The following is an 11557-nucleotide window of genomic DNA, read 5'->3' on the forward strand; positions in this document are numbered from 1 at the left end:
CGTGACAATAATTTAGTTCAAGCTAAAATCGGTTCCAGGTTAGTTCCAACAGTCTTGAGAGTTCAAGACTTTCTATTGGCGAGATATTCACGAGAAGGACCTTCCTTCAGCCTCAAGTACAAACCCTGGTACTAATATGAACAATTTGTCTTAAAGAGTTTGTTTCCATAATATCTCAGTCATTATATTATTATTAGTATATCCTTAAAGACTATGCAGCTTAAATCCTATGATTTATAATTTTAGGTGAGAGCTTATGAATTTTTAAAGAACAAAGTGAAGATTACGGTGTTTGACATTCCAGGACTGGCAGATACGAAAGGCAATGACGAAGAAAGATCACAGAGAAAAATTTTGTTCTGTACTGAGATGAGTGGTACAAGATTTCGTAAAGACGACTTAGAAACAATGGAGAAGCTGTCGATTTGTGGATGCCACAAATTCAAAGATTGCATTTACTCGTCATTAGTTTCCATCTCTTACCAAACTCAAGATGAACTTTATAAGGACATAGGGAGAGTTAGAATGATTTAGGGCTTGATTATAATGGTTTCCATTAGTTTCATATGAATCATTAATACTTTATAACCAAGCAAATGATCTGTTCTGATATAGTGAAATTTCCTTGTATAAAGACAAACAAATGGTGTGGATGGTCACATTGCTACAAATAGCTCTTTTATCAATTTGATGCAAATAATGTTCCAATGTGAAAAAGAGCAAATCTGACTTAGAAATAGACAGATCACTGAGGGGGCAGAGGAGTGAACTGTTAGAAATTGAAACAGTGGATAAGATTGAACGAAACAATTACAACAGCACAATCACAGCAGTATTTCCATGTTAAATTTGGTAAGTTGGCGACTATGTATATCATTGTTGATATGGGGTTATTTATTACATCCATCCCTATAATGACCATAGTACTATTAATTGACTTCAAAACTTTCTAGGAAACGGTTTATTGAGTCACAAAATACCAAATAACAACGGAAGAAACACAATAGAAGATGAAGTGTAATGACCGTGTAAGCGTCAAACTCAGTCACAACAGTTACGCTTCCCCAGACCTCTTCCCCGTTCTTCGCCTTGGACTTGTTTTGTTAACGTGCTATAATGCACTACATGACTAAGGTAACTTACACTGCCCTCTTCGAGACCGTCTGAGATACCGGTGTGGTTGTTAGACATCTTCACGAAAGACTTTGAGATTGAAAACCGGAAGTACAAGAATAAACGAGCATTTGCCTTGCCTTTGAAGGTAGGTTGTATGAATTTATTTATGCGACTGATTCGCCGATAGACATCTAACAGTACATCACAGGCATTCAGCGTTGCTAAAGAAATTCTGCAAAGATATGCCATGCAACGTGTAACGAGAGTCTTACAAGCACATGTCGTCTGTCGCGTATTCTTTTGTATCTTTCGATACGTCGATAAAATCCGGTTTACATTTGTTCAGGTATGCACTAGTTTTCGCCGTTACGAATTAAACAACACTGGTTGAAATAGCATCTTTAACATCTTACGATACGTGATCCACGTTTGGAGAAGTTCGAGCCGATTTTGCGGGCCAAAATGGAGTAAAATATAGATAGCATGAATTACTTTCGCTTGTCATCAAGAAGAAATAGTCTTTAACGGGGTTTGGACAGTTTTAAACTTATTCCGAAACATTTTTTCAACGAATCTTTGTTCGATAATTTGTTGTAAGATGTTTGTTTTTTTAACAAGAATCTTCGCGTGCTTTTCTCGCTACCAGCGTCGTTTAATCAAAGACTGACAGATGAGGTTACCAACAAAGGCAACAGATGACTAAAATATTGACCAAAACTCAGCGTCTCATAGTCACAAAGATAGCCTGTTTGTATAATTTAAAAAAAAAAGTAAGAGTACTCTGAAAGCGAAGTAAGGTTCCAAGAACCTCGCGTCCTTTTCTCGATAACCGCGTTGTTTGATAACGATTGACAAAAATAAGATTAATAACAAAAGCTCACAGATTACCAAAATATTGAACAGTACTTGGCTTATAGGGTCACAGAAACCGTAGCTTGTCTGTACAATTTGATAGAAAATCCAAGAGCACTCTTAAAGCGAACTGAGGTTCTAAGAATCCTCGCGTCGTTTTCTCAAGAAAAGCTTTATAAGATTACACGACTGATAGATAAGGTTACGAGGCCAACGGATTATCAAAATATCGACTAACATTCAACATCTTAAGGTCACAAATATAGCATGTTTGTATAATTTATATGTATAAATAAGCGCACTCTCAATGTAAACTAAATAGAGAAAAAAACGCAGAACACTCAAATTATTGACCACCGAATTTGATCAATATTCAATACTTTTTAGATTGAAGAGGATGAAATACAGGTTGAAGGTTTGAATGCTTGAAGTGATCAATGTATCAAAGTGTCAATACCAAAGCAAATCGGATGAGGTGAAATTAGCGCAAGCAAAGTTAAGATTTATCTAAATTTTTCACTGCCGTGTAAAGTTTCTTGCATTCTACTCTTCTGTCATGTAGCACATAACCGTCAGGCGACGAAATAAATGACTCAAAACCGTTAAAACAAATCAACTCTTTCAAGGCTGTGATACGAATGACGCACGTGTAAGCGAAAATCACTTAATGATCCAATTGATGCCAGATGCTGTCCGAAAAGTATTTGTGTTGACGTCATAATCTTTTGGCTGAAGAAAACAAACAGCGTATTATTATTTTGACAATGCTTACTAAATTTTTCATTCTACTTCTCTATCCATCATGGTTCGGTCAATTTACACATGGTGTATTTTCCTCCTCTTTACAATAATAAAAATCAATTTATTTCATTTACTATCAAGAATGGCACAGGAAGGGACCCCAGATAAAAGTTCCGATGCCTCCGCAACTGAAGTTAGTCATATCATATTTGGTGAAAAGAACTTGGAGTATCAGATCGAACAGTTTCTTAGCTCAGGTGGCCAGACTGTTAACATTCTACTGAGTGGCAAGACAGGAGTTGGCAAGTCACATTTGACAAATGCGCTCATTGGAGAAAACCTTGCGGTAGAAGGATATGACATCGACCCACAAACTGATGACGTAAGCTACTTTGATATCGACAGTTAATTCACCTATTAAACTATTATGAGGTAATTTCATTAACGGGTTACTGTGTATTACTTGTAGTTGGGAAAAGTAATGATAATATATTTTGCATCCTTTTCAGCAGCATGTCTAAACTCTCTCTGTTCTTTAATGCTTGAAATCAAGAAAGAATTATGGAGTGCTTTTGCAGGTATCAGGCAAAACGTTATTTGAGGGATGAGAAAAAACCACTTTCCAAGGTCTCATTGAGAAACAGGGCGCACTTAAGAATATAAAAAAAATTTTCATGCATTTCTCTCGTGTAACTTAGGTAACATTCCAGGTCAGATCATAAGTAAATCACTGTTAGAGTTAAATGGCGTAATTATTTCCTGTTTATTCCCCTCAGGTAACTGCTTACGAGGTTGTCAGAAACGGCGTAACTATTACAGTGTTCGACACTCCAGGACTTGCAGACGCAACCGGCAGTGATGAAGAATACCTGCAGAAAATCAAGGAGAAAGTAACCCACTTGGACTTGTTTCTATTCTGCACTGAGATGACCAGTAAGCGATTTCGCACCGACGACTTGGAAACGATGAAGAAGCTTACAGAAGCCTTGGGGGAGAAACTTTGGGAACATGCTCTTGTGGTTTTAACCTTTGCAAACGAAGTTCCATTATCGCCAGCTAAGAAGATGGTTGACGTACCTGAAGTAACCGTTTTCAATAATCGCTTTTTAGGTTTCAAGAAAGCGATAACCAAACATTTGGTTACCATAGGGGTACCAGAGATAACCGTGACTAATGTGCCATTTACGCCAGCCGGAGAGTTGGATGATCCAAGACTTCCAGATAGAGAAGACTGGTTGACAGCATTTTGGATCGCAGCTTTCAAACGTATCAACAGGAACGCAAAAGCTGCTTTCCTAATGGCAAATGTCGATCGCATTTCACTTTCCTCCACCTCTGGTGAAGGAAACGAAGAAAGCAAAGTAAGGAAAGATGGCAACGTTTGTCAATCTTTAACCATCGAAGAAAGGAATGCAATCAAAGAATCAGGAGGAAAATTGAAAGAAAGTGGCTTTGACAAAAAATTGAGCCGCTGTTTTGAGAAAATTGAGATGAAAACTAAAGAGGAGTGCCCCACATCACCTGGCCAAGGTGCAAAGGTGTCAGGCCCCTCCATCAATGCGAACGAAACCTTCTCTGAAGAAATCTTTAAGGAGATAATAAGCGATGTATCAGGGCAATTCATTGTTGAGCTAACCAGTACTAAGAAAACTAAGACTTCGGATGAACCCGATGAGGAGTGCCCCACATCACCTGGCCAAGTTGCAAAGGTGTCAGTCCCCTTCATCAGTAAGAACGAAACGTACTCTAAAGACGTCAAGAAGGAGATGTTGGCCAATGTAAAAGGGCAATTCATTGGTGAGCTGACCAGTGCTAAGAAGAAAACTGAGACGTCGGATGAACCTGAAGACGAGTGCCCCACATCACCTGGCCAAGATGCAAAGGTGTCAGGCCCCTACATCAATAGGAACAAAACGTGCTCTAAAGACGTCAAGAAGGAGATTTTGGCCGATGTAACAGGGCAATTCATCGGTGAGCTGACCAGTGCTAAGAAAAAAACTGAGACGTCGGATGAACCTGAAGACGAGTGCCCCACATCACCTGGCCAAGTTGCGAAGGTGTCAGGCCCCATAATCAATAGAAACGAAACGTGCTCTAAAGACGTCAAGAAGGAGATGTTGGCCGATGCAACAGGGAATTTCCTCGGTGAGCTAACCACTGCCAAATTTGGTGGAAAGTACGGAATATTCCTCCGCTTCCTTTTGAAGTATCTTAAGAAGCGTTTCCCACTTTTCGTTTCAAAGCCTAGACTAGAAGGCATGAAGAAATGATCACGTGGTGACCAAATAGAGAGAAAGAGAGAAACTGTGTGCCTTTAAAAATATCAACCAGTTAGACTATGAACGTATAATCTATAAATCAAATTGGACTCTGTATCCTCAAAAAGGTCATGCCACGTTTCTGAAATCAAACGAGCTATTGGAAAAAGGTTCAAATAGATAGCATATTATATGTAGGCTCGTTAGAGGTCCAAGCGACTTTTTGTTTCAAGACAAGACGAGTTAAAGTTGCTGAGTACAATGAAGTTATTTGATACAGAGGACCGATTTACAAAACTTTGAAAAATGTATTTTTTTTTATTAAATTCATGTTATTAGTAACACCATCGGAAGAAAACGATTAAAACAGGAAAAGATGGACGAAAGCATTTACCAGGCGTTTGTGGATTTTGAAAGGAGAAAGCCTTCTTCGACTCCATCGTTGTTTAATTTCCTCATCACACAGTTCTGAAGAGCAAACAAAGCCCCCTTGATTCTATATCCTCTGTGCTTACTTTTACTTGTTTCATATCAAGCTTCTAGCTTTTATGAGACAGACCATTTTTTGGCACCTGAGGAGATGGGGGGGGGGGGGTGTGTCACAATAAAATTTACCTGATTTCCCCCCTTCCTCAAAGGCTCTGTAGGGTTCCAATGAACCCCCCCCCCCACCTCATTGACAGGCAACTGTCTGTAGTCCGCCCTTATAGTTTTCGAGGAAAAAATGATACTCCTCCGTTCTCTCTGAAAACTTTGTGTTCCCCGAAAAGTCGTGTAGGATTTCTTGTCTTTCGTATCGGTGTATATCCATAGTTGTGAAGGACTTCTTGTCTTTCATACCGTTTCCTTGATGCATTTTTTAGCTGCGTAGCTCTCTCCGCTCTAACACCTCTTCATAAAATTAAATGGTTTATCTCTGGCCACCCAACCTGGAATCATAAATTGTTTTAAGGGACGGATCATTATTTTCCTGGAGGGGGGATATGAGAAATTTTCTTCTGTAAAAAATTTTTTTCCAACATCATCTTCGTGCAAACAATTTTTTTTCCTTTTTTTTTTCCTTGTTCTTTTCATCTGTGCTAAATATTACCATTGCCTTATTGAAATATTTTTACGAAGAACGTAATCACTAGTGCTATTGCCACTTATTTTGTCGATATACGCTCCACACACCTTCTAAAATTTTTTGGCAGCTACTGACGCAACTAAAGGGCATACAACAGGAAATAGGCAAAGGGAGTGGCGGCCTTTTTTGCGATTCCACAGTCACGAACTCCTGATCCTCTTTGATGATGTTCCTACAGGCCATCATACTCGTACCACCCGACATGTGGTACTAGAGGCGAAGGCAGGCACATTGCTGATTTGAAATGATTGTTGTGGCCATAGGTCACTCTAAATAACTTATAAGTAGTATGTGATCCATTAGCTTTGATGGTGATATCATCAGGAAGATGACAGTTTTCTGGAACGCACCCATTTCTCTACTACTACAAAAACGTTTTTCAGTTGTCAACGAATGTGTCAAGAACTACAGCTGCTTCAACCTTTTTGTCTATCATTTTTTAGTTTTATTCGCTTATGTCGTTCATGTAACTCATTGACTTCTGAAATATGTATTAAGTAGCAATGATAAATATATCCAAGATTGAAGACTATTATCTGTTTAATTAATACAGTTTTAAGAAAAACACCTGATATATAAAGTTTTGTAGTTGGACAAAATGTTGACAAGACAAGTTGAGATTTAATTGCCACGATAAATTCCCATTTTTTCAAGAAAAATTCAGCTATTTTCAGATTTGGTATTTGCTTAATACAGAGTGACCCCTTTTAGTGCCCAAATTGTGTTAATTTTTATATTAATGCTTTAATTGGTTATGTTTTTTAAATTTCAGTTTTGGTAATAATATTTTAAATATCTTACCTGACCTTTATGCAAACATTATTTTTGCCCTATCACGTTTGTAAACAACTTACTTTGTCTTTTCAGACTCTGCGAACAATTTTTTTCAATATTTTTCATACCCCCTTTCAGGAAGATAATGGTCCGTCTCTAACTCGCTCCAGGACTCTCGCATTTCTCAGATTGCTTTATAAATCACATGATACAAAAAGTTCTGTGTTGACACCACAAATTTACACCACATTTCCTTTGCTTGTGTACGCAGTAGAACCAGCTGTTCTTCGCAGCCTCCTTTAGACAAATTCCCAACAGTCAGTCCACAAGGTTAGGGCACATGCTTTTAATTTGTTCTGTTTTAATGTAACAAAATCATTTCGCGATACATTTCCGGCTGGGCTCCTCAATATCGAAAGTAATTCTCTTCTGGATTGCTGAAAAGACAAGATGAACGTTTTAATAACTGAGAGTGTGACGATTTAACAGTCATTACAAGGAGCTTAGTAAATGATAAATGTTCTTACTTTGCTATCGTAATTGATTGATTTTGCTTCGCTCTTTATAGTGCATATTCATTTCCTCCCAGGTGAATAAAGAGAATTACTGTTTTTGGTGAAAACGTTTGATTTGTTAAATGCTTGATTTGCAAAATGCTTGATCTCACTGTTTGGAAAAAGGCAGCATCACTTCAGTTCAATTATTATTCATTTGTCCTTAGCCAAGATTTATTATTTTGACTTGTAAGTTTTCACGGTATGGAAAGGTCAACCTTTGCTGGAAGTGTATCCCGAAGAATTTGGCGCGATTGCCTTTTACGTATCTTTCTCATCCTCTCTGATCGCTGCTTAATAAACGTTCAGTAACGTAAGACTGATTTTCGCGGGAAGAGGAACAACGCAAAAAGCTCATTAAAAACGTAGATATAATCAAGGAAAGATTATGCAAGAGATGACCACGGGCATGTTTACTTTCGTTTTAACAAAGCTATAATTGTAAATTTTCTTAACGTGACCTGCTTTATAAACAAACTATTCAGCCCATTTCAGATAGTTGCTTTTTTTTAAATAAGAAAGACTGGTCTGAATTATGCTGATGTTTAGGCCCATATCTTTTTAGTAGAAGTCGAAGTGAAAGGGGGAATGATTTATAAGGGAGGAATATGCTTTGGCCTTCACTTAGGCTTCAATCTATGAAGTTTTCTATGGTCTTTTAGCCCACTGTAAGATTTTCCCTTCTGGCCTCCAAGTCTAAAACTTTCTAACTCTACTTATTTATCCTGATTTATTAAGGTCAGTGTCTTTTAAAATAATCTGAACTGTTTCTGTACCAATTAATATTACACTGTAGGGTAAATGCTCTATGAGGATGATTCAAATATCAAATTTAACTGTAACAAAAGATCATCAATTTCACTTTTTTCTAAATACAATGAATATCATACATTTTTTTGACATAGTTTATATTGTAATGGCGGAGAAGGGAGCCCTGAAAAGAAGATCGAGGACTTTGGCTGGAAAGGAAGAACAGCAGAAGTTACTCTGTAAGAGAAGTCTCAAGTATCAACTGAATCACCTGATGACGTTTTGCTTTGGCAACGCTATCAAAATACTATTAATCGGTAAAACAGGAGTTGGAAAATCTCACTTGACGAATGCTCTAATCGGTGAACAGCTTGCTGAGGAGGGAAAAGATTTTGATCCAAAAACCGCTGAGGTAAGTTTTACTGAATTATAAACGTATAGAAAGATTTAGTTACATTTTGATCGCTTATAAACGTGATATTGGAATGAAAAAATTGAAAATTGATCTAAGGATTCGAACAAGAAACTTGAGCCATATGAAGTAGGAATCAAGTACCCCCGTAACATTCTTCAAAATGACATTGCAAGGTAGGAAAGGAGGGAATAAAGCGAGATACCCCACCCATGACCCCTTAGCTAGGTAGAGTGAAGAGCTGCAAGTGTCAAGAAAAATACCTAAGTAACGTGACAAGGATTTAGTTCAGGCTAAAATCGGTTCCAAAGGTTTTGAGAATTCAAGACTTTCTACTGGCGAACTGTTCACGAGAAGGACATTCCTTCAGTCTTAGGCACAAGTCCCCGGTAGTAATATAAGCAAGCTGTCTAAAAGAGTTTGTTTCCTCAATATCTCATTATGCTATTATTAGTATATCCGTAAAGACTAGGCAGCTTAAGCCCTATGATTCATCATTTCTAGGTGAGAGCTTATGAATTTTCAAAGAACAACGTGAAGATTACGGTGTTTGACACTCCAGGACTGGCAGATACGAAAGGCAATGACGAAGAATATATAAAGAAGATCAAAGAAAAAAAGATAGAGTTCGATCTTATTCTGTTCTGTACTGAGATGAATGGTACAAGATTTCGTAACGACGACTTAGAGACAATGAAGAAGCTGTCGACAGCCTTAGGTTTTCAGATTTGGAACCACGCTGTAATTGTGTTAACGTTTGCTGACATGGTTTTTGCATCAGCAAGCCAGAAGCTGAAAGGCGTCTCGGATAAAGAGGTGTTTGGTGAAAAGTTCCAAGGTCTGAAGAAGACATTTCGGCAAGCCCTGATCCACAACTGTGGAGTGCCTGAAGAGGTTTCCATTAAAGTGCCATTTGTACCAACTGGGGACTCCATGGAGCCCAGACTGCCAGACAGAAACGACTGGAAGACGGCATTTTGGGTGACGGTGTTCAAACGCATCAGCAAAGTAGCAAAGGCTGCTTTTCTCCTATCAAGTGCTGATCGACTGTCATTTCCTCATGGCTCGAATTTCGACGAAGACGATCCCGAAAGCGCTGCCATAAGAGCTTTGAATCATACGTTCCACGAGGTGACTTTGGAAAACCATGTGGATGGCCATGAAGAATCTGAAAGACGGCCCGAAATACCATCTGAAGGTGAAAGGTCTGAAATTAATGTTTCTTCTTCCATATACCTGGACGAACCTTCCTCTCAAATAATCGTTCAAGATATTTTGGGGGTTGTGACCGACAGTCATGATAGCACCGAAACGACCAATCGAAATACATTCGTCCGCTATTATCACACGTTCCTTAGCTTAATTATTAAATATTTCAAGAGGATTTTACGAAGGAAGCACCAAGAGGAAGAATCTAAGAGACAAGGGCCTATACAGTAGGGTACCTCTGTAGTCAAGAACAAATTAAGGACTTAACTACTTGTTCGAAACTCTCAAACCTTCACAGATCATGAGAACGGTCTGTAATATCGGGAAAAATTCAAAGATTGCATATACTCGTCATTTGTTTCTGTCTCTTATCAAAAAAGGCACAAGATGACCAGGGAGAGTTAGAATGCCTTAGAGCTTGATTATGATGGTTTCCATTAAGGAAGACTCATTCGTTCAATTTGAATCATTAATACTTAATAACCATGCTAATGATCTGTTCCGATATTCTATTGAAATTTTTTTGTATAAAGACAAACGAATCGTGCGGATGGTCATATTGTTGCAAATAGCCCTTTTTTAAATTAGACTCGAAGATTGTTCCAATGTGGAAAAGAGACTTGTTTAAATGAACGAAGCTATAGACATAGACAGATCACTGAGGGGCAGGGGAATAAACTGTTAGAAATTCAGTGGATAACATTGAACGAAACAATTACAAAAGCACAATCACAATGATATTTCCCTGTTAAATTTAGTAAGTTAGCGACTATGTATATCACTGTTGATATAAGGTTGTTCATTATAACCGAATCATGAGGCTAATGTGCTGCCTGACTGAACCTCTTTTGATTTGCATGATCGACTCTGTAGAACTTTTGCTTTTATTTGAAGGCTTAATTGAAAAGATTACCTAAAGGAGGTCTCAAATTGCGTCATCCTAGCCACAAATATAGTTCTAGGCTTGAATTATGTAGTTGTTGTCACTGCTTTTTTTTTAAGTGTAGTTTCCTTAGCCAACAATAAAGAACTTGATAGGAAATACCTGATCATGAGTATCAAGTAGAAGTCAATACTACTGGGAATTTAGTGCCTGGGCTAGTGATATTGTCCAGTGAGGGTCTATGAAATTGCACGCCCGCTAAATCAAATCGGCAGACTGAAATTAAGATATCATGTTCTGGCGCCTTAAAGGTATCTTTGACACCATAATCATTCCCTGATACTCCCTGCTTTTTAAAGAAGCCCAAACAGTGTTCTATGCTGTCTCTGAGGTGAGACCCAAGTTTTTTTAGCTTCTTGCTCACCATTAATCCTCCTCAGCTTGGTGGAGATTGCATTATTGTTACCACGAACAGTAAAAAGGACTCACGGCGTTACTAAAAATGTGGTCATGCAAGTCGATGCTGGTGGCTTCTAGAGTGAAATCTGTAGCTGCTGATCTTAAATTAACATATTCTGAAGATGAACCATTACCGTAACTACCAGTCGAGGTCGACTTTTAAAACTGTACTTGACGTGTTATGAAGACTGGGCTGCAAAAATGGTAACATAAGCATCTTGCAAAATCCAAATGTTATCTAAATATAGCATTTTGTGACATTTCCGGGAATACAAGAGATGTTTTGTTTTTTAAAAAAATTGGTTGGAGCCTGTTACATATAAATGCTTCTAGACAGAAGATCCACTTTGTGTGGAATCATTACTTTATGAAAGCAATGAAGCGAGGTGCCACCGCTGACAGGATATGTGGATGCTCAGATGA

General features: G+C 38.2%; 2 protein-coding genes across 2 annotated transcripts; both read left to right on the plus strand.

Annotated features, from left to right (window-relative positions):
* Window positions 1-973: 973 nt before the first annotated feature.
* LOC113666990 (uncharacterized) lies at window positions 974-5353 on the plus strand. The gene is made up of 3 exons (XM_027182780.2): window positions 974-1261; window positions 2851-3091; window positions 3486-5353. The coding sequence occupies exons 2-3, from the start codon at window positions 2852-2854 to the stop codon at window positions 4977-4979; spliced, it is 1734 nt and encodes a 577-aa protein (XP_027038581.2). The 5' UTR covers window positions 974-1261; window position 2851; the 3' UTR covers window positions 4980-5353.
* A 1700-nt stretch (window positions 5354-7053) lies between these two features.
* On the plus strand, window positions 7054-10834 carry LOC113666980 (uncharacterized). Its single transcript, XM_027182773.2, has 3 exons — window positions 7054-7197; window positions 8327-8583; window positions 9088-10834. The coding sequence occupies exons 2-3, from the start codon at window positions 8338-8340 to the stop codon at window positions 10021-10023; spliced, it is 1182 nt and encodes a 393-aa protein (XP_027038574.2). The 5' UTR covers window positions 7054-7197; window positions 8327-8337; the 3' UTR covers window positions 10024-10834.
* Window positions 10835-11557: the final 723 nt, after the last annotated feature.

Source organism: Pocillopora damicornis, chromosome 9 (genome assembly GCF_964200805.1).
Source record: "Pocillopora damicornis chromosome 9, jaPocDami1.2, whole genome shotgun sequence".
NCBI classification, from domain to species: Eukaryota; Metazoa; Cnidaria; class Anthozoa; order Scleractinia; family Pocilloporidae; genus Pocillopora; species Pocillopora damicornis.